The sequence below is a fragment of the Microtus ochrogaster genome, linkage group LG7_11 (genome assembly GCF_000317375.1).
Source record: "Microtus ochrogaster isolate Prairie Vole_2 linkage group LG7_11, MicOch1.0, whole genome shotgun sequence".
NCBI lineage: Eukaryota > Metazoa > Chordata > Mammalia > Rodentia > Cricetidae > Microtus > Microtus ochrogaster.
Genome location: NC_022032.1, coordinates 19,908,492 through 19,932,258, shown reverse-complemented (window position 1 = coordinate 19,932,258; position 23,767 = coordinate 19,908,492). Strand labels below are relative to the sequence as shown.

General features: G+C 43.4%; 2 protein-coding genes across 3 annotated transcripts in view; one reads left to right on the top strand and one right to left on the bottom strand.

Moving 5' to 3' along the window:
- Casp3 (caspase 3) overlaps positions 1-14,281 on the bottom strand; it is a 20,988-nt gene extending 6,707 nt beyond the window's left edge. Inside the window, exons 1-3 of one of the 2 annotated variants that reach the window (XM_013352048.1) lie at positions 14,183-14,281; positions 4,013-4,080; positions 1,150-1,274 (exon numbers count right to left, since the gene is read on the bottom strand). In XM_013352048.1, coding sequence (XP_013207502.1) covers positions 1,150-1,274; positions 4,013-4,065 — 178 coding nt within the window. In that variant the 5' untranslated portion in view covers positions 4,066-4,080; positions 14,183-14,281. Of the gene's footprint in view, positions 1-1,149; positions 1,275-4,012; positions 4,081-12,990; positions 13,069-14,182 lie in introns of those variants that run through there. The other variant, XM_013352049.2, reaches the window with a different exon arrangement.
- Positions 14,282-14,452: 171 nt separating this feature from the next.
- Positions 14,453-23,767, top strand: part of Primpol (primase and DNA directed polymerase) — a 36,479-nt gene continuing 27,164 nt past the window's right edge. Inside the window, exons 1-4 of the mRNA XM_026786957.1 lie at positions 14,453-14,511; positions 18,677-18,753; positions 19,892-20,129; positions 22,606-22,703. Of these exons, the coding sequence (XP_026642758.1) occupies positions 19,953-20,129; positions 22,606-22,703 (275 nt within the window). The 5' untranslated portion in view covers positions 14,453-14,511; positions 18,677-18,753; positions 19,892-19,952. The remainder of the gene's footprint in view (positions 14,512-18,676; positions 18,754-19,891; positions 20,130-22,605; positions 22,704-23,767) is intronic.

The window sequence follows — 23,767 nt, the reverse complement described above, 5'->3', positions numbered from 1 at the left end:
ACCAATGAAGACTACAGATCATTAGTACAGCTCAGCCACATACACTGGGCTCTAACCACTGAAAGTAAAGATGCTAAGGTAATTGCTTTGTCTGGTCTGAAGCAGCATCCCATTAGCCCAGGGACCAACTTCCTACCCCTTCCTCCCAAGCAACAGTGACAGGATTAAAGGAATGTACGATCACCCAGGGTTTATGTAGTACGAGGAATAGAACTGTCTCCACATATGACAAACAAGCACTCTACCAACCCCCACATTCTTATCTTTTTCCTCTTTAATTTTACTTTTTCTTAGTTTTTTAATTAGTTCTTTGAGAATTTCATACAATATATTTTGGTCATACTCATCCTTGTGCCTCCAATTCCTTCTAGGTCCATGACTTCTTTCCCACTCAACTCTGTGTTGTTTTTATAAAAAACCCACTTTCTGCTGCCCATCTATTCTTGGATGTGTAGTCTTCACTGGAGTGCAGATCTACCGCACAATCCCAGATTGTATATTATTGTATATTGACTACTTGAAGAGTTAGTATAAAACGCCGTTCATTTTACTGTGCACTCATACTCAAAGACCTCAATTACATAGTTCTAAACACAGAAGCAGATTGTGCCTGAAGCCGGGTACACAGACCTGCAAACGGGAAATGTGGCACAGGGTGGTGATAACTTAGCAACCTCAAACTAAGATAAGAGGCCCTAATTTGCATTCTAAAATTGACTAATGAATGACCTCAGGGTCATGCCCACTTGACTGAGACTATGAGTTAAGGACCCCTGCAAAGGATGCTAGAAACACTTTCTCAAATGCCTCAGGGCAGAGGACCTCAGGTGCCTGCCATTAATCTTTATCCCTGCCAGCTTGTTGCTCACGAGGCCTTTTCTTCTCCCATCACTCAGCCTCTCAAGGTATTGGTTCTGTCGGGCAGCAATAGAATCCAGCCTTTCACAGTCACAGGTGAGGCAGAGGCTCTGAACATGGAAGAAAAGTCCATATTGTATATGGGACCTGTAAGGTTCCAGCCTATCTCTACTTAGTGGGTTTTCTCTATCAGTTTACTGACTCATAACACACTGATATTGCTTTTCATGTTACATCCCAATGTAAATGGCATAACTATTTGAAATGTCTTAAAAATTGTTAGATACATACCAGTGCTTTTATGAAAGTTCTTATTATTGATTATTATACACACACCCATTTCAGGATAATCCATTTTGTAACTATTGTCCAGATACATTCCAGAATCCATTGATTTGCTTCCATGTATGGTCTTTCTGCATGGAAATCAAATGATAGTTAGTTACCAAAGGCAGAAATGGTGACTCTATTAATGCAATTTCTTTGACTCATAAGATCAGTTAACATTTGTTTAAGGTTATTGATGTACCCAACTTCATGCTACACCCTTTTCTCATTCAACTTTCACAGCATGTGGGTTTGATCCCAAGGACTTGGGGAAAGAAAGCATAAATAAATACATACACAATGACCCATTTTACTGATGAGGAAATGGCCTGCCAAGGCTCAGTTAAGTCATGTGCAGATCTTATATTGGAGTCAGAGTGGAAGGTTTTTCTATAACACCCAATACAATTTTACCGAATACATCTTTTAAAAATTAACATTATAGGAAATAATTTATCCTTAGTGATAAAAGTAGGATTTTTTTTTTAAATTTTTTTTTGGGGCTGTAGCCTTGCTTTATGTAGCCTAGGCTGACCCTGGGTGGGTCCTCTTATCTAAGATCTCCCTCCCCCCCCCACACAAACTAAATCAACCCTTAAACCCATGAGCTGAACCACTGAATAACAATACACAGACGGACCATTATAAATCCTTATAAATACTTGTGTGGAAGTCACTGATGTAAATATGTTAGCTAGGTAGACCAGACGCCAATGGTCATTCTCAAAGGCCAGATGTTAAGCCTCTCAGGCTCACGGGTTGTCTGTCCTAGTAGACACTCAGTCTGGCCGGGTGAAACTAACCAAGAGCAACAGGCTCATAAAGGTGTGGCTGTGTTCCAACAAACGTGACAGACTAAGCACAAGCCTGACCCATGATCCAGGAAGGTTCTAGAAACAGTATGTCTAGGCACAGCCCACAACTAAGCAACATTGTTAAGGATGCACACTCAGTTTTAATAGTATCTTATACTTTATACAACTCTAAAAATAATTGTGGGGAGAGAATAAAAGTAGTAAATGAAGGGGGTCGAAGGCAGACAAGAAAGAACCATGACACATAGCTACAGAGAAAATTAGGCCACATAGGTACAAGCTGTTCATTCCCATTCCAAAATCTAGAGTCAGAAATGCTTCAAAATTAAGTGTTTGAATGCCAAGATGATGCCTCAAGTGGAAAAAGTCACACCAACCCTGATGTGACACGTCACTTTCAAAATATTATATAAAATTAGCTTTAGGCTGCGTGTATAAAGTTTACATAAAACAGAAATGAACTCATGTTTAAAATGTATAGGCCAGGGAGACAACTCAGTAGGTAATAGTGTTCTGCCTGAATTCAATCACTAGAAACCACATAAGAAGCTTTATTTAAGTCGGACTGGAGAGATGGCTCAGAGGTTAAGAGCACTGACCGTTCTCCTGGAGGTCCTGAGTTTAATTACCAGCAACCACATGATGGCTCACACCCATTTGTAATTAGATTGGTGCCCAGAACGCAGTGTACATAATAAATAAATTAATTTAAAGAAAAGGATTTTTTAGAAGAAGAAGAAGAAGAAGAAGAAGAAGAAGAAGAAGAAGAAGAAGAAGAAGAAGCAGCAGCAGCAGCAGCAGCAGCAGCAGCAGCAGCAGCAGCAGCAGCTTTAAGTCAGTGATTCTAAACCTGTGAATCAAGACCCTTTTGGGAGGTGGGTGTTGAACGGCCTGTTGTGGAATATTATTTTAAGATGTGTTATATTTGTTTATGCCATGGAACATTCGTTTAATGATGAAGCAAAGATGCGCTGCATTCTTTTATGCTGCCTTTGTTTAACTCTGTGAAGCTGTGTTACGTTGCCTGTCTAAAACAGCTGACTGGTCTAATAAAGAGCTGAATGGCCAATAGCCAGGCAGGAGCGAGGAAAGGCGAGACTACCAGGCAGAGAGATTAATCAGATGAAGACATTTGGGAAGAAGAACAAGAGATCAACAGGTAAGAAAAGAAGAGGCCAGCCACCAGCTACACAGCCAGACACAGAATAAGAAGGAAAGAAAAAGTATACAGAATTACAGAAAGGTAAAAGCCCAGAGGCAAAAGGTAGATGGGAAAAGTTAAGAAAAGCTGGCTAGAAATTATCCGAGCTAAGGCTGGGCATTTATAAGAAAGAATAAGTCTCCGTGTGTATTTATTTGGGAGCTGGGTGGCAGGTCCCCCCAAAAAGTCAAAAGAGTAAAACAACCCACTACAACAACCCTTTCCCAGGGGTTACATATCAGATATTTACATCACAAATTCATAACACTAGCAAAATTACAGTTATGAAGCAGCAACAAAAATAATGTTATGGTTGGGGGGTCATCACAACATGAAGAACTGTATTAGAGGGTCACAGCGTTAGGAACGTTGCTCTAAGTGGTGGCACACATCTGTGTTCCCAGCATTCCTGTGACAAGATGGGAGGGAGACAATACTTGAACAACCTCCTTGCCCTCAAGTCTTTCCCTGTCATCTTAGATGAGATCAGAGGGGTGAGTTTACCTAGAGCCGCAAAGCTGCAGGAGGCGGGAGGCAGCTCGCTCTCTGGTTTGAAAGGCCCTTTCCCCTCTGCTTCTCTACTCCTCAAAGCGGGCTATATGCCACAAACACATCCTCCTTTGACTACAGAATTCCACTGATACCAGTTTCACCAGGCATGGTGACTCTTGCCTGTGACTTGAGCATTAGAAAACAGTCAGAGGGCCATCACAAGTTGGAGGCTAGCCTGGATTACAGAGCTCCAGGTTAGCCTGGGGTAGGCGGAGAACCTGCCTTAAACAACAACCAATAAAAATAAGTAGATACTCACACTTCAAAATTATTAATGGATTTGGAATCCACTGCGGTTTCGTTGTTCTCCATGGTCACTTTTCTTAACTAGAATATAGAAAGAAAGAGATGTTACCCATAGAGTCATTGCAGTGTATTGGCAATGCCACGCTTACTTCTCCTAGAGTACTTGTTTTGTCTCCCCTGCTACTGGCCCCATAAGTCAGATAGATGTATGGAGAATGATCCTTTGCAATGGCACCACAGTGTAGGCCCCTTCTCCTTTCTTGCTCGACTACAAATTATACCAAGAACAGACTGTGCAACATCTTAAATCCCCCCCCCCACTTGTGTGCCTCTGCCAATTGAAACAGATAACAACGTCTTTCCTAGCTGGGTGGTGGTGGCGCACGCCTTTAATCCCAGCACTCGGGAGGCAGAGGTAGGCGGATCTCTGTGAGTTCGAGACCAGCCTGGTCTACAGAGCTAGTTCCAGGACAGGCCCCAAAGCCATAGAGAAACCCTGTCTCGAAAAACCAAAAAAAAAAAACCAACTTCTTTCCTTGATTGCCCAACGAATCCATCCAGTTATTTACTGGAACTCAGTTTCCAGCTCAACACAACTAAAACAAAACCCAGACACTAACCGCATGGTAAAGCTCATGTAATACTGCACCACAATGGCGAGGGCCCCAGGGACTTCCAAACCTCCACAGAGTCTGGTACTCAGAAACCCAACTTCTAATACCAAGCAACTTTGTCTACAAATACAAGACATGTACCTCTCTCCTCACCTGCTATGCTATGATGCCAGCTCCTTACTCGACTTCTAGAGCTCTTTAGAAGGCTAGACATTGCCATGGTACTAGACCTCCCCAAATGAAGAAGACAAACAGACAGAAATGAAACATAAAGCAGAGACTAGAAATCCTGAATGAATTTTCAGACTCTAGAATCCTGGGCTATGCCAAATATTTCGGTCAAAATACCACTTTAAAGCTCTGTTGGAGAATATTATTTTAAGGTGTCTTGCTTTTGTTTACACTGATTAAAGAATCACATGTGAGACTGGGATTCTTTGCCTGTCTAAAACACCTGATGGTCTGTCTAATAAAGTGCTGATCGGCCAAGAGCAAGGCAGGAGCAAGGATAGTCGGGGCTGGCAGGCAGAGAGTGTAAATAGGAGGGGAAAAAACGAGGAGGAGGAGAAAGAGAATAAGAAGAGGAAAACCACAGGAGGAGGGATGTGAGCACAGCTGGTCTGTACCAGGCTTTTAGCCCACGAGCGAGCATTTGGAGAGCATACACTTTGGGCCAAGTCTACCTTGACGAAATTCTAGAAAGGAAGAACTAGAGATGCAAAAATAGGGTTTTAACATTGTCCGGGCTATGAGAAAACAGAAGAGGGAGAGATAAAGTGGGTTTATTGGGCTACTTTAGGTGGCCAGAGAGTCATCTCTGAGGTGGCACTAGAGAGATCTGATTGACACAGTGGGAGTCTGCCCACACCCTGGGGTGGGGGTGGGGGGTAAACGCCAGCTAGATCAAGGGCCTGTGAACAATTTGCTCTACTCAAGGTACAGAAAGACCAGTTTGACTAGTGCTCGGGCAGTGAGATAGCCAGGAAAGGCAAGATCACATAAGGTCTTAGGGCCAACAACAAGGAGAGAACATCGGGACATTTAAAGCCAAAGAGGGACTGGACACTCTGGCTGCTAACGCACAAGGGGCCAGCGAGACATCTTCTGGAATACAGTCCAGGGCGATAACGGGGGTCTGAACTGGCACCGAACGGTAGACAGATGCAGGTAACTCTGGGCATCCGGCGATTTAGAAGTTGTTTAGAGGCAGTGAAGCCAGAAGAGCCCAGAGTAAAGCGAATTGGGTGGATGTGGTGTGCCAACACCAGGAGAAGCCTTTCAGGAACACACCTTTTCCAACCTTGCCAGAAGGCCTAATTTAATGAGGGCAGAAGGCCACCGGCTTTATGACACAAGTCTGGCTTCCGTGGGGACTGATAGGACAAACAATTCAAGTCAAATAAATGACTAGATACTATTTCAGTGGGATGTTGGGTGTTACCAGGAGTCTTGGGATTATTGGATTCCCTGGGGCATAGTCTCTTGCTACTGGCTAGGCCAATTTCCAATTTTGTAGGAAGTTAAGTCATAAAAAAAGTAGCAGCCTCCATAGGGATCCTTTTCCATAGCAAAAAATAAATTTGTCTTGTTGCGATGCAATGGATTTTCACTTCGTAGAAAGGCCAATCCTTCTAAACTACAGCTATTGCTTATAGGAAGTAATCAGTTTCATAATGACCAGTGAATTGCTTGCACTACACCCAGCTCTTAGCATTTGCTTGTTCTTCCTACTCACCTTTAAACCGGACTCACATGTGATTGGTTCCTTAGCATTAACTAGCAGGGGAACAAAATTCTTGACATGGGTTTACTTTCTATTTGAGTAGCCCAGTTTTAACTTTTTGAAACTGTATTTTAAAGGAACCAATGGTTGTCCTGGGTTGAGAAAAGCAACAGTATAAACTCTTCCCAGATTGGTAGAAAAACACTCTTTTCTGCTTGGCTATGAACAGTAACTGGAAGGGTGGAGGAGCCTCTTTGTTAAGCCATGCTACTTAGGTCAGTGAGAATGGCACCGCAGGACCTGGGAAATTAATGACGGGGGAGCAGAGAGAAACTGGGGTCTGAAGGATGCAGCATCCATATGAAACTTACCTCCGCTGAGAACAGGGCAAACACATCCACAGTAAAGGAAATGAAAGCAAAATATCGTATTGATTTGTTGGCCAGTGCTGGGGATCGAACCCAGATCCTCGGGCATAGTAAGTAAGCGTTCTACCACAGAATCACAGCTTTAGTACAGAGTATCCCGAGGTAACAGAGAGGCTGGGGAAGGTGATAAGAGAAGGGCTTGGCACTTCTCACAGGATGGCATCCATTCCCTTCATATTAGAAGATAAACTCCATGTTTCTTGTGGACATACCTCTATATTTTACCAAGTAATACCAAAACGGGATTGGATACAAAGCTGGCAAGCATCCGTTAAGAGGCATTTTCATATATACTGGGAGGGACATAAACTGATAAGACCTCTTGAGAATACTTTGGGAGGTACTCCCCATTTGTTCGGGACCATTACTTAGAGAAACCCTGTCTTGAAACCCCCCCCCCAAAAAAAATAAAGAAAAAGAAATGAGAGAAAATGAAAGAAAAAAGCAACACAGGAGGTCTCAACAGAGATAGAGCAATGTCAAAGGAACTTAAGAAAAGATGGTTGCATCATATATCGCGAAGACACGGCAGACTGTGACGTGTCATCACTAAGACAAAGCAGCAGCGTTGAAAGGCTGACGGTGCCATTTCCAGTGTATAACTTTCTGGAAAAGATGAAACCATGGAGCGCCTAAGCAGATCAGTGGCTGCAAAGGGCTCTGGGAGAGGCAGAGAGCACGGAGGATGTTTGAAACTCCTCCCTGCTGCCCTCAGTAGTAGATACAATCATCCCACATTTGCTCCCCTTGAAGACAGTGTCAAGAATGAATCCTTCTGTGACCCTACTAGACCTTGGTGACGATGATGCTGACGAGGCTCATCAGTTCTAACAAATGTACTACTCTCTGGGGGAATGTTAATAATGATGAGTCTGTGTAGGACCAGATATAGAAGATCTCTAAGTTACTCTAAAAGTAAAGCCTGACAACTTCTGAATTTGAATCCTGAGTTTCTGCCAGTGTCCCCCAAGGCTTGCCTCAAACTGGCCCTCTGCATGAGTTTGCCCCCTACAGAATTCACAGCGTAAGCAAGCTGGGGAACCCTAAGTGCTAACTGGTTCTCGCCAACCACCACAGTCTCTTTCCAAAAACTACAAACAGTACAGTCGCTCAGACTGGAAAACTGAGTTTTAATAATGTTGTGCCTCATGCCAGCAGTGGGATAAAACTATTCCTCCTGTCTGACCAGCAGACCCCAATAAAAGCTTCACAGTAACCAGTTTCTACAACTTCACTTTTGCTTCCTGGCTCAGACCAATGTAAGACTTAAACTGCATTTAACAAAATAATTTAGTAGGTGTATTCGGGCATGTGAATATTGGAGATCAGAGGCCCACAAGCCTCGGGAGCTGTTTCTGGTTCTCTCTGTCCACCATATGGACAATGGGGGACAATGTCAGGTCACTAGGCTTGGTAGTAAGAACCTTACTTGATGAGCTATCTTGCTAGCTCCCAATGATAGATTTTAATGAAATATTAGGTGACTTTTAATTAGTCATTTCCTTTTCATAAACCCTACCAATTTTCTATAATCAATTACGGAAAGTTAAAAAGATCTCAGACAGATGAGTCTTAATGCAGTAACTATAGTTACTTTGACATTAGCTATAAGATAGTTAAATTTCTTTTACTAAAGTAATTAGTATGATGTGGGAGATTCTTCTGTCTATGTGTTGCTTTTATTGGTTAATGAATAAAGAAACTGTCTTGACCTGTGATAGGGTAGAGTAGATCTAGGCAGGGAAAACTAAGCTGAATGCTGGGAGAAAGAAGGTGAGTCAGGAGACGCCAGGAACAGATGAGCTAGAACCTTGCCAGTAAGTAAGCCACTGCCACGTGGTAATACACAGATTAATAGAAATGGGTTAAATTAAGATGTAAGAGTTGGCTAATAAGAAGTGAGAGCTAATGGGCCAAGCGGTGATTTAATTAATACAGTTTCTGTGTAGTTATTTGGGGGCTGAGCAGCTGGGAACAAAACAAGCAACTTCCTACAAGATTTGTGGATGAAAAAACAATCTTCTGGAACAGAAGTTAAAATGTTATCTTCCTATTTGGAATTGATTTCTCAGGGACAAATACCATAATACATAATGGTCTTCATTCTTAGCACTTGAACATTGTAGATCGTCTCTGTTATCAGCTCATCTTGATAGATGACTAAATTTCTTATACTGAATCAAAATCCTTCTAGCATGAGACATGTGCCCATATGTACTATTTGTCATCATCTGCTTTTTCCACACAAGGTATCAAATCCACACCCTTGGGAAAGAGCTTAGAATTACCTCATCCCCATGAGCTAATACCCAGCTGGATACAAATTATTCTAGGGATGGTGATCTCATCTTTGAAAGACTAAGAAAAAAAAAAAAAACCTCTCTTCAGGGGGATGTATAGACTTTCCCAGATGATAGCAGGAGCTTAGGTTATTAAAGAAAATAAATGGTGTTTTACAACACATTCTGGCTCACCGACCAACTCCCCACAACTGTCTCTGACCTGCTGAAGATGCCTGCACCAGTTTAAGGTTCAAATGCCCGGAAAAGTTCGGAAATACACTTAATGGTCACCAGGAAGCTATGGGTCAATGCACTGACCTCATGACAATCTGGATCTCAGGACTTAGATTCACTCCCCTAGTTCCTAGATCCCTTCGTCACTGAAGCACCAGCAATCAGATGTTCAAAAGTTTGGGAATGTTGGCATCAATTTAAATAGAGATTTAGATGTCCCAAACTATGTTTTCCTTAAAGACATGAGAAGTTGGAACTTGTTTTTATTTACACAGTTGTTTGCCAGTTTTTCCTTGCAACCGTGGAAGAAGACAGAACAAGTAATCTTCAGAATTAAAGCTAGAGGAACAGAAGCTATTTGCAAAATTAAAAATTAGACAGTGAGGTATAATGTATCAATAACAACTTGAAACAAGACAAAGACCCATTACAAAATATAGATGAAAGCTTGCCTATGGTAGGGATTTGAAATGGGATGTCATGCTAGTAAAAACAACTCTTAGAGGTAGGTGTGTATCTCTGTGTGTGTGTGTGTCTGTGTGTGCACGTGCGTGTGTGTCTGTGTGTGCGTGTGATATGCATGAGTGTGAGGGTGTGCTTGCCTACACCTGTGCACAGGGAAGCCCAAGGCAGACTTCTGATATTTTCCTCTATTGCCTACCACCCTATTTTTTCTCTCACTGAACCTGGAGTTCTCTATCTTGGCTGGATTAAGACACCGAGTTCTACTATTTGCCTGTCTCTGGTAGGATTGCAGCCACAGTTCACCACCCTCGACTTTTACGTGGGTGCTAGGGATCTGAACTTGGGTACCCAGGCTTGCACAGCAAGCACTTCACCTTCTGAGCCATCCCCGCCCCGCAGACTCAGTTTTGGATATTCTTAATTGGAGAATTTGTCCCCTATCACCAGGCTGTTCCAGAGGCTGGCCTAGATAAAAGAGCTCATGAGCTGAGGCATCAAACCTTGTCTTCGTTTTCTAAATCTCATCATTGACACACAAGAGTCAACATTCTTCATTTCTGAGTCCTCTCCTTAGATACGAGTGTTCAAAATTAGGGGTAAAGACTTAACCAACTTGTAGCCAAGGTAAGTATTTTTCTCACTTTCAGTTAATATATGCCAGGCCAGTAAGGATGCAAGTATTTTCAATTGGGCTTCCCAATAACACCGAGGCATAACGGTCCCACTTTAGATTTTAGTTAATTTGGAAAGGTAATCACTTTTTAAGTGACAGAGCCACAACTCCAGCTCCAGGTAACAAACACCACTCTACAGTCTACAGACAGCTCAACACCATATAAGGGTAACAAAACTACAGTTAATTGCAAGGGACCGAAAACCCATAAGCCCAAGTGCTCTAATTAAGTGAGATTAAAAACATACGTGGCATGGCAGAAACTGATTAAAAACTGAAATCAAATATACAGTCATTTGTGGGTGGCTGGTTCCACAACCTGCCTCAGACAGTAAACCCAAACCCAAATACTTTGTATAAAATGGTGTATATTTTAGAGAGAAGCTAAGCATCCCCACTACTTATTACTAATGATACCTAGTACAACATGGTACTGCATGAACAACATACAGTGCTGTTTAGTGGATGCTTAAAGTCTGTACATTTCAATACAGATTGCATTTCTAGTCTCTGATGATCCTACCTGCAGGCTGGTAAAGTCCACAAAAGCAGGTCAACTATAGCACAATATGTTGCAATGAAGAAAATGGAAATAAAGATTCAATGTTGCTCATGCTACTGGTCAATTGATTTATAAATGTAAAGTATCTATTTAAACTTCAGTGAACATCATTAAAATGTTTTCTATTTGCCCTACCTAGCTTCCTATCAATAGGAAAGTGAAGCCACCATAGTGTGGCTTCTGCGAAGCCTAGTTCTATCTGTGCAGAACGATTTGAGAAACACCAGGATTGTACTGACTGCTTTTCGGTGAGGACGAAGCTCCCAGCATTGGGAGTTCCATATTAAGCAAATGAAACAGAAAGAGAACCCGTTTCACAACAGCCTGGTTAAGAAAAGATTTCATCGGTAGTGTACCGGTGGCTCTTTTGTTCTTTTCTTTCCAAATCTGTCCCACCTGGTCTCAGTCCCTTTGGGGATGCACTGAACTGGTTGCTGCCATTGACCCTGCTGAAGTCAACCTTTTAATGTTTAGAATAAAATGAAAGTGAAAAGACACAGGCTGGAAAGGCAGAGAAAATACGGAAGGCAGTTCAGTTGCATCATAGGGACACATAAATGGGCTGTTTTTTTTTTTTTTTGTTTGTTTCTGGTAAGAGCCACACAACCAGGAAGGCAGACTGGTACACTGACTTAACTGATTTTGTGTCACAAGTTGGCAAGAATTGTGGCACTTCCTATCTGCAAAGGGCCTGTCTCTCCAACTGAAGCCCTGAGATCACGGTTTTTGGAGGGACCAAAGTCTTTACAGACCTGTAAGGCCCTATATACTCCTGGGGATGTGTAAGAAGTGATGGCCTGTTCCAAAACAATCTCTTTGCTGAAATAAAGCATAGAATGGAAAATCCTGAATGTCTGATTTCCTGGAAACTACAGATAACTATATAATTTACCGAATATCAACTATACGCAGAAGCTGCAATGGACCTTGAGTGTAGGAAGCAGTGGCAGAGGCGGACCCTATCCCCTGTACAGAGCTTATATCCATGTTCATTGGTGTTTAAAAGTAGCAGCCGCGTAGACACTAGCCCATGTCCAGTCCTTGCACAGATAATTTTACTGTACTTTTAGCAGAATGAAGACACTCCACAGGGAAGGTAAGAACAAAAACGCCAAAACAAAAACTATTATGTAGAATTCCAGACCAAACTAAACATTGCTTCATATATTATTTCATCTGCTCTTTAAAACAACCCTACGGATTATATGGATTATACCTGATTTATGAATGAGCTGGTGAGCACCTTGAGACTGGGCTTCATGTGGTCAGACAACAGAGAGAAAAGTTGTTCTTTCCTCTCTAATATGTTAAGTTTATTAAATGAATATACAACAGTGCTTAGGGGTTAAGAATTCCCACTTTTTTTTTAAGTCCCATCACTGAGGCAGAACTTGAAGCATTATCTAACACTAAGACCATAACTAATGGAAGGTCTTTGAAGAAAGTAAGGACTGTGCTGTACTTTAGAAAGGGCAGGATGAAGTGGCTGTGTTGTTAGGTCTGAAAGGCAGGCACAGTAATTGCTTAGATCAGATAAAGACACTGGGTTCCTAAAAAGGCTGGAGGCAAGACCCTTCTGCAGGAGGACAAAGCAATCTGATCTAATTAGGTGCCGAGTTTCACTTCTGTTACTCTGTACCAGGTAGGTGCATTGCTACATTTCAATAAACTGTTCACTCAATAAAACACATTCTTGCTTTTCCAAAAGCCTTCTGCTGGACAGCAAATCAGAGCCAAAGCTTGAATACTAGGTGGTAACAGGGATGGTTCAAGCTCGACATTTCGTATTTATGGCTCGTGCCACGGCCACCGTTAACACATTAAAAGTGGCTTTCCAGCCGCTAGTCAACCCTCTAGTTTAGCATCTCCCTTAGCCGCTCTACACACCCACAGTGTAACAACGACTTCACATTTTTCACACCTACCAATCTCTCTTAATCCACATTTTAATTAATCATTTGTGTAATCAAACAAACGGACGAGCAAAAACAAAACAAAACAAAAAAAAACCAGTAAGGAGGGCACCACGCTACAGTCAGTCCGGAGTGATGCTGGCTTAGTTTTGTAGGGAAACAGCAAACAAAAGCAGAGGCTGTGACCGTCCGCTCTCAGGAAAAGCCTGAGGCAAAGGAAGAAAAGAGGAAGATTTAACACTGAATTGTTTACAAAAAACCGAAACCTAAGTAGGAGTTCCTTCCTATTCATAAGCAAATGTACCGGGAAAAGACAAACAGCAGGTACAAACCAGGCAGACACAGTCAGCAAGCCTTGGTAACTAGCGGCGGAAGGAGTGGGGTCCCTGAGCCGTGCGTGAGAAGGACGTTTCCGGGCTGACTCAACTGAGAACGGGGCGAACACCCAGCTGCTCAAGCCGGGCTTCAGAGTAGATCAACAAACAATAAATTTGAGGAAGGGACAATAAATAACTGAGCATGGTCCAAGGGATGTCAACGCAGCTCCTACAGCGACTGACCAACAAAGGAATGAGCTGGAGTAGTCACGAAAGGTTTCGGGATGAGAAACAAAGTTGGGGAGCAATGCTTAAAATCAGCTCTCTTCAAGAACCAAAATCACAGTGATCTCGAGAAAAGCAGAGATGCGCTAGAGACTAAACACCCGTTAGGTAGAGGTCTAAGAGACCTAGTCTCAAGGTCGGCATCGGACGGGATTCCAGGCCCCGGGGCAGAACTTTCCACGTCCATCCTAAACTCTGGTCCACGCCTCGGCCTGGGGCTCCAGGATCCCGCCACCTTCCGCTACTGGGCCTCCACGCTCACTCGCCTCCGGGCTCACCCCCTTCCTGCCCGGTTCCCGCCCCTGAACGTCCATGCTCTGGGCGATCTCTCCTCTCCCGACCCCCGGGCTCCGCTTTTTGCTCCTCGGCGCGGCCCGTGCGCCAGGCTCGGGGGTCTGCGTCCGGCCTCGGTTCATCGGGACTCAGGGACTTGGTTCTCCCAGGCACACTAGGCCTCCCGGGTCTGGGCTCCAGTTTGGGATTGGGCCCGCGGCAGGGTTTCCAGCTTCTCTGCTTTTCAGAGCATGCCTGAGCAAGCCAGAATGCAACAAAGGATCCTCCGCCCAAATCACTCGTTCTTCCCCGCCCCACCACCTCCTCGAAGCAGCTGCAGACCGGGCAGGCTGAGGACGCCGGCTCCAGGCAGCCGGGCAACCCCGGGAAGGGGCGAAAGCAGCCAGCACTCACCGAACCGCTCCAAGCTCCACGACGCAGGACACTGGCTTTGATCTCACCAGCTCCAGCACCGCCACCGCAGCATAAACCCGTGCCCTGGCTCCGCCCACTCCACGCCCACGCCCCTCCTCCCCAAGCCCCCACCTCGCCGGCGCCGGTCTCAACTAGTCTTCCCAGCCCCCGGCCCGTGCTCCGCCCCCTGGAGCTCGGCCGCAGCAGCCCTGTCTCTCGCAGGCCCCGCCCTCCAGGGCTCCGCCCCCACTGGCCCCGCCCCCGCGCGGGGTTTTGAAGCTCAGTTCCCGCCATCTGCCGCTTCCTCCGGCCGCTTTGCATCACCTGAGGTAAATTTAGAGGCGTCTTTAGGCCGCGCCTGATTCCGGTTGCGCAAAGATGGGCGTTCTGGGCGACCATGCTATCAGTCAGAGCTCTGGCAAGTGGAAAATAGGGTTGCAATCACCCCTCACCCGTAATTTCTATTTCCTCTCAAACTGAGGCCTTCCTTCACTTCCGTTCAACTCTCGGTCCCCATGTCGGAAGTCCCAAAGACCTTACTGAACCCGGCACTGTTTTAGATCCTATTTCAGACCCTGACGCAGTGAAGCGTTTTTTGCATAATAAGCCAGAACGGGAGCACAGCCACTCGGCGTCACATCTCAGGGTCTCTGGATACTCTGGCGACAAATTTATCCCACGGGAGCAGCAGCTTGCTTCCACTCGCTCTTGCCTGGTTGGATGTAAAGGATGTAGTATACGTGGGTACACGGGTGTCTGCCTTTTGTTGGGTACACAATCCGTGCTCCTGCCTTTCCAGAATACATTTCTTATTTTATTCATTTCCAACAGGGGCTTATTAAAAAGACTAAGTGGTTTGCTCTGGCGAAGATTCCAGAAACAAGCTGATCTATCATTATCCCTCCCCAAGTGAGTGAGGACCAGCCCTTTCCCAGTGGGATAAACTAAGCAGCAGGACGCATTTAACGCGCTAGCGATGCTTTCACGGAGGCTGAGGTTCACAAGGAAGAAACTGACTGAGAAACCCTGATCTTATGGGGTCCCCACCCCTCCCTGTGTTAAAGGCTCTTAACAAAAATGATACTTTTAGATACAGCTTGGCAGGAGTTTTCTGACAAGTTATGTTGACTTTGTCTAAGGGTGTCTGTTAGAGCAAAACAAATGGAGGTGATGTCTTTCGTCTGAGCCCCATAATTTCTCTTCACATTGGTGACCCAGAGGGAGCTCAGAGTGTTCTGGGCCTCCTCAGAGAGGAAGAATTCAGGAAAAGTAAAGGGGTGTTTTCCAGATGGCGGCAGCTGGAGTATGAGGGCTTCCCAAGTAGTGGAGGAGCTGGGAGTGGTCATTGCCTTCCATTTGGTGAGAAAACTGAACTGGAAGTATAGTAGATATCTATATCTATCTATCTATCTATCTATCTATCTATCTATCTATCTATCTATCTATCATAGTAGATAATCGTTTAGGGCCAGATTCTGCAGGGATCTTTAGACTTCATAAGATAGACTCCATATTAATAATACTGTGGATCAGTAACAAGTGTTCCTGTGAGAAGCTGTAAAAGTGGCGTGAGGGTCATTAGTCTAGTAGAGTTGTACTGTTTGGGTGGGAGATCAGTGCGGATGAAAGGAAGCAAGAACTGCAACAGTGTATTGTTGCAGGCTTTCTCATCCCTTCTAATAGGTCTTAAGGGCATTTGGTGTGGGAAGCCCTTCTCAGTGATTTAATTAAAAAAAAAAAAAACCCACGCGATTTTGAAATGGTGGCAAACACCAGTAGGATTTGCAACACGAGACAGAAGCACCGGAACTTTACCCGGTAAGGCACAACCACATGACAATACACAGATTAATGGAGATGGGTTAGTTCTGGATGTAAGAGCTAGCTAAAAATATGCTTAAGCTATTAGCCAAACAGTATTGCAAATAATATAGTTTTTGTGTGATGATTTCGAGCCAGGGCAGTCGGGAAATGAATGAGCAGCCTCTGCCCACAGACATTGAAATATGACTTCTGTTCATAGGCAGAGTAACAAGTGAGGAGAGAGGAAATTCAGTCGTTTATATTTAATTTCTTAACTTGTTATACCTCCTAGAAAGTAAGCTTACATAGCAATATGTTTGTAAGTGAATTTTAATAGCATGCTTTAAGGATGACCATTCGAGAGTGAATGCTTACAGAGCAGGAGCTACTGTAGAGAGGCACTGTAGAATCTGGAAAAGGCGAGCTGGAGGAGTGTGCCTGAGTAGTTAGAGCCCTTGCTGCTCTTCCAGAGGATCCAAGGTTAGTTCCCCGGCACCCAACTCAGGTGGCTGAAGCCTTTGGAGCTACAGCTCCAGGGGATCCAACACCCTCCTCTGGCTTCCAAGAACACACACACACACACACACACACACACACACACACGGTGCACGTGGTATACCTTCACACAAATACACACATGTAAACTTACATGAATGAGGTAATAAGAAAATGTTGAGGAACTGGAGGGATGGCTTAGTAAGTGAAGTGCTGGCTGTATGAACATGAAAGCCCGAACTCATATCCCAGCCCCCATGGAAAATGCTTGGTATTGTGGGGAGATAGAGACACAGGGATCCCTGGAGCTTACTGGCCATCCAGTCTAGGTCTATCAGTGAGCTCCAAGCTTAGTTAAAGACCCTGTCTTAAGAAATAAGATGGAGAGTAACTGAGGAAGGTACCTATCGTGTTTTTAGCCTGCACATTCATGCCCACATGTGGACCACACGTGTACACAAACACACGAGTATGTATATTGTTCAGTATTTTTAAATAAAAGAACACCGTAAATACTGGAACTAGAGTATCTCCAGTAAACACAATAGCAGAGGATCTAATCTCAGGGTAGAGGGAGAGGTTGGAGTTGGAATGGGTTTTGACTGGTGTCAAGATGTTAAGAAACTGGAGTGTGAACAGTGGCCCATGCCTGTAATACCAGTACTTGGGAGGCTGAAGCAGGAGGATCTTCAGTTTGAGGCCAGTTTGAGCAACCATGGAGCAGCCCATCTCAGGAAAGGAAAGGAAGAAAGAAACCAAGAGCATGACTAAAGGAAGCTCCAGGTATACCTACACCTGGAGTCAGACTTCTCATTGCTGTGGCAGATGCCTGGCAGAATAACTCAATGGAAGAAGCGTTTATTTGTGCTTTAAAGTTGTTGGTCCATCTTGGCTGGGCCGGCCGGCGTGGTAGCATGGCAGTTTACATGGTGACAACCAGACAGCAGTATTTCCTCAGCTGGGCCTCACTTCCTACTTTTCACCACCTCCCAGCAGTACCATAGTAGCAGGAACCCATCCAGGCATTCATGGTCAGGAAGTTAGAGTGTGCGTGATCTCATTGCCTTTGACGGTGACTTCACAGACGCCCCAGAAGTGTTCTTTACAAATGTGGGCGTATTGAAATCCAGTCCAGTTGACAGTATTAATGATTACAGTGTGAATGAATGGTTACTGTAAAGCATCTGTGTGACGTCATACTACTTCCCACCCCCTCACACCCACCCAGTCAAGTTGCTTTCGGGAGCCAGACCATCCGCAGTCCTTGACGGACAAGTCTAGTAAACCCAGGCATCTTGGTCAGCTTTCCACCTCTATTCCGCTTTCCCTGCTCCCACTAGTTACTGTAAGATGACTAATCCTGTTTCCTAACGCCAACCCTTCCAGCTGTACGATTGCAGCAGACGTGGATTAAATACTGCGTTGGTGCCGAAATGAACAACAGAGCTCTGGAAGCCTGTGCTGTTAACCGCGTACAAGCGTTTTCCCGTGGAACTTGCAGTCCATTACCAAAAATAGGCTCTGAGAGGAAAGGAGCTGTGGCATAAGATTATTTAAAAGAACAGTAGTACTCTTTCCACACCAGGAATTGAAAGTATGTCTGATATGGTGTCATATTCCCCCAGAGGGTTGGGATGGGGGCTACAGTCGTCCCAAACCAGAAGGCCAGATGCTGTCTCGTCTCCATTTCCTTGCTTTTGTCATTCAGCCCTCCTGCTCATGGGTCAGGCTCCAGTTGTTCTCGGACAGCTCCAGCTGTCACAGTTTCTAGCCATGAGAACAATTCAGGGCCATGGGAGATGCTTAGCATTGCTTTCCCTCTGTTGTTTCCTTAGCAGGGTATCTTCAACGTGTTTTACGTTATGTCTCTAAGACTTTCATGGATAGCATATTCCCACAGTTATACCAGGGTGTGTGTGTGTGTGTGTGTGTGTGTGTGTGTGAAGATTTTAGTACTACTAAATGTGAACACATATATGGCCATTCTTAGTTATTTTTTGACTCTGTGATTCAGGTATGATTGCATTCTGTTTGTTGTTTTGGGGCAACAATGTAATTAAGTTGCACAGAATAAAATCAATTAGGTTTTTTGAAAGATAGCAGATTTTTATCTATATATGAATCAAATTAAAGTAAATTGAATATGGATGAATCTTTCTTCTCAATTTTTTAGGGCTATTTTGTGTTTCTTTTCAGGGAATATGCCATTTGCTAATGAGATTGTGTCACTGCAAAGATTTCTGCTAAAATTGAAGACAAGGGCATTGCCATAGGTAAATAATAATAACTATTATATATTATATAACTAAATGCTTTAGTATATTTTTCTGTCTCACTTAAAAACTAATGTATCTGTTTTCGTATGAGTACATAATAGCATAGATGATACTGATGAAGAACCCCAATTTATCTAGTTTTGTGTAAAAACCAGCATGAAACTTACTGATTTAAAAAACATCCAACAGATTTATTTTTTTAAGTGGGTCTCTGGTTAAAGCTGGGCAATTCTACATTCTGTCCTGAATTCACTTGGTTTAAATGTTGTGTAATCTAAAATGTCCTAACTCACGTGTCTGATTGACTTTGGCTTCTCGGGAGCTGTCTTTGGAAATCTTCCTCACGTGGCCCTCACTCTCTGATGTGTGCAGTTAAGTGGAAAAACAATGGTCCGCTACCCCTTGCTGGACTTGTGACGCCAGTCTCAGGGCAGGACTCCAAGAGAGCCACATCTGTGCTGAAGCACCTGATTTCTTATTTGTCAGTGTGACCTTGGCCCAAGCAGGTCATGTGGTCAAGCCCAGTGTGTGATTGAGCTTAGGTGGCAACTCAGCCTGGGAGAAGTAGCAAAATACAAAGTTTACAATGACATACAAATGAAGCTACACTTGGAGCAGAATTGCCATCCCTCTGTTGTGTTGGGAGGAAAGGTAAGAACAGAAAGCTGACCTTCCACGATGCCTAGATGTGACCTGTACACTAAGAAATGATCACTCAGAAGCAGGGAGGGTCCAAGACAGTAAGCATCAGCTGAGCAATAGATTGGCTGCGATGAAAGTCATAATGATACTGAAAACATTCACACGGGGCTTTGTAATTCATAAAACATTTTCATATGTCTTATCACAAGGTACGGGTACAGCCTAGAACATTCGAGAGTCAATTGATTCCAACTGTAATTGATTAACCAAGATTTCATGGAGTCTTCATTAACTTTGCCGTAGCCCTAAGACTAGTAGAGGGACGATCCGAGGATTTGTGGCGACCAGCTCTATTCTTGTTCTAGGGAGAGACTTGTTTGTGCAAAGAAGAAAATGTAAAGCAAATAAGCACGCAAGTGTCAGGAAGCCAGATCTGAGATTATACCAGGCAGAATAAATGCTAAACAAAGAATTAACATTTTTGTTTGTTTAGTACTAATTGACAGAGAGGTTGCTGAGGTTGGGTTTATTCTCTCCCTGCTTCTGAGCCAACGATGAGGAAGTGGGAATCAATGCGGAAGCAAATAGAAGAGCGAGCATCTCACTATGAGAGGAAGCCGTTGTCGTCTGTGTATAGACCAAGACTGTCCAAGCCAGAAGAACCACCCTCCATTTGGAAGCTCTTTCATCGTCAGAATCAAGCTTTTAATTTTGTCAAAAGCTGTAAAGAGGTGATTGCTTGATTTTGTTTTAAATCTTCACTAACACTCAAGGTTTGAAAAAAAATTATTTGTTATCATTTCAAATCAGATACTCTACCAAGAAAACACAATAGTAACCTCGATAGCACAGGACTTATAAAAACATCCCTTTGAATTCCTTAACCACTTAATATGTATTTTAGTAGTGGAAAAAAAATGGTATTTCTTTTTAGTTTTACTTTATGTGTGTAAGTGTCTTTATCTGCATATATGGATGTGTCACATCACTCAGTGTCCATGGAGTTTAGAGGAGGGGTCAGAACCCCTGGAACTGGAGGTATAGATGGTTGTGAGGCACCATGTGGGTGCTAAAAGCTGAACCTGGGTCCTCTGCAGAAGCAGCAGGTGCTTTTAACCACTGACCCATCTCTTGGCCAGAGAATAGCATTCATTATCTTGTTTGTAAAACTGTGGACGGGGTGACAGCACTGACGTGGGAAATGCTGGGAGGGAGGACGAGCATATTCCCAGCACATTCAGCAAGCGAGAGGACCTGCTTAATGTGCACCAGCCTTACGAGGAGCATGGAGGTCAAGCCCAGAATTAAATTAACCAAGCAATACACATCATAATTGCCTACTGTTTGCTTGTTGTTCTCTTATGGAATATAAAGACAAGTGAAAGATAAGATGCATATAGAAAATGTAACGTGGGCCAAGTGCCCTGTGGGTAAAGGCACCTGCTGCTAACCCCGATGACTTGAGTTCGATTCCTGAGACCCACTCGGTAGAAGGAGAGAACTGAGCACCTAAAATTGCCCTCTGGCCTCCACATGCACCTCCTGGCAAGTGCATCTCCCCGCCCCAAGCATCCCACACATATATACATAAATATAATAAAAATATTTAAATAGTTTAAGTATATATTGTGATTATGATAGTTGATTCTGTATAAAAATACCAAGTTCTTCATATTGGAGAGAAATAACTTTTTTTGTGTATGAGTAAAAAGATACTTATGCAGATTTCCACAAAATAGGAGACATTGGAAAAACCTTCTTACTCATTCTGTGTAAACCTAATTCAGGCATCAGGATTTAAAATTTTATACACATTTGAACTTACTCTTTCCAGAACCAAATAAGGATACACTTGCCACTCACCAGTGTAAAGTTTATTTCAGAAAGCTTTTTCCTATTCTGGGATATGATCCCAGGTCCTCACATACACTAGGCAAGAGCCCCACCATTGAGACACAGCCCCAGCTCCCCAAAGAGCTTTCAGAGTCAAGCAACAGAGTCTTTTCATGATTTCTCATTTATGAAAATAGACTCACCAGCTATGTCTAGATATAGGGACATACAATTTTTGTGCGTGCCTGAATTAGGAGCCTCCTGTGTGCTGGATTAGCAGAAGTTCCTGATGCAGCAGCTGCGAGTCTCCATAACTTAAACATATTTAATCCTGTCTACATTTCTGTAGGAAAGGAGAACTTATTAATATATTTTAGTTGAAGTAGTTTATGGTAGTTTGGAGGTTTTTGTAATTTTGTCAAAGAACTCTAAACTAAGAGATGAAACTGTCTTAGGTTAAATGAGAGTAAGAGAATTAAGGATGGACTTTCTCCTTTTTCAATTTTATTTTTAATCTGGAAAGTATGTCTGTGTCTTACACGTGTATCTTGTCACTGATTTAAAACGGGGGCTGAAGAGATGGCTCAGTGGTTAAAAGTTACACGCGATCCAGTGCCCTCCTCTGGCCTCTGAGCATGCCTTGCATGAGTATGGTACACAGAGAAATACCACACATGCAGGCACTTACACATACACATAAAATGAAGACAAATAAAAAATTGATTGTATGAGTATTTGCATAACTGTATGTCTGTGTACCACATACATGCAGTGCCCGAGGAGGACAGAAGAGGGCGTTAGACCTCTTGGGACTGAGGTACAGACAGCTCTGAGTTGCCATGTGGGTGCTGGGAATTGAACCTAAATCCTCCGGAAAGAGCAGATAGTGCTTTTAACCATTGAGCCATTGCTCCAGCCAAAAAAAATAAAGAATTATTTTAGATACACAGTTTTTAAGGGCTGGAGAGATGACTCAGTGGTTAGTAGCCCTTGTTTCTCCTTCAGAGGATGCAGGTTTGAGTCCCAGCACCCATGTGATGTCTTACAATCATCCACAACTTCAGTTCCAGAGACTCCAGTGCTGCCACCTTCTGACATCTTGGAGACCAGGCACACATATGGTATACATACATACATGCAGACCAAACACTCACACCCATGAAATAAAATAGATAGATTTAAAAGAAAAAAAAATAATGTATATAGATTTGAGATAACATGGGTGTGGTAACTCTCATTTTCAATAAGTTAATTGTTCATATTCCAAATTTTGCTGTCTTGAATAGCAAAAGTCTTTATGAACATTTATTAGTTACAGCTGAACTTAGATTTGCTTGTGGTAAATTTTTCAAAATTATTTTAAATTTTATATAGAATGTTCACGTTTTTGCTTTGGAGTGCAAAGCAGGAGACGGACAGCGCATTTACCTTGTAACGTCCTATGCTCAGCTTTGGTTTTACTACAAGTCCCGGTAAGTAGCGGAGCAGCGTAATTACCTAGAGTTGGGTTTCCATTTTTTGTTGAAATTAATTCATGCCAAACTGGTATTCAGTTCTTGGCTACATGATTTGGTATTTGTCTCAGGGTTACTATTGGTGTGGTGGAACACTAAGACCAAAAACAAGTTGAGGAGCAAAGGGTTTATTTGGCTTACATCTACATCACTGTTCCATCACTGGAGGAAGTCAGGACAGGAACCGAAGCAGGGCAGAAACGTGGAGGCAGGAGCTGATGCCGAGGCCATGGGAGGTTGCTGTTTTCTGACTTGTTTCCTATGGCTTGCTCAGCCTGGTTTCTGTTAGAACCCAGGACCACCAGCCCAGAGATGGCACCGCCCACCAATGGCTGGGCCTGCCCTGTCAATCAAGAAAATGCCCTACAGGCTTGTCTGCTTAGAGCCCAATCATATGGAGACATTTTCTCAGCTGAGGCACCTGCCTTCCAGATGACTGAAGCTGAGTCAAGGTGACATAAAACTGCCCAGCTCATTACTCTTTAACCTTTAGAACGGAGTTCTGAAGTTCCTTTTGAAAAAGATGGTTACAGTACTCACAGAAGCTAATGAGACTCATTTATCTTTCTGGTAGTCATTGACTCCAGTGTATGTCATTTGGAGGTTCCATATTTGACATCATTTTTTAATACTTAATTTTCTTCTTTTTTATCTTTTTATTTTTTGAGACAAGATTTCACTAGGTAGCTCTGGCTGGCCTAGAACTCACTATGTAGACCAGGTTGGCTTTGAACTCACAGAGAAAACCCTGCTTCCTTCTCCTGAGTGCTGGAAATAAAGGTGTACAACACCATGCCCTGCATACATAAGCTTTTAAATGTTTTTTAAAGTTCATTTATTTATTTTACATGCATGCATGTGTGTATGCATGTGTGTGTGTGTGTTGTATGTGTGTGCGTGTGTGGTGTGTGTGTGTATGCATGCGTGTGTGTGCGTGTGTGTGTGGTGTGTGTGTGCGTGTGTGTATGTATGCGCGTGTGTGTGCGTGTGCGTGTGTGTATGTATGCGTGTGTGTGGTGTGT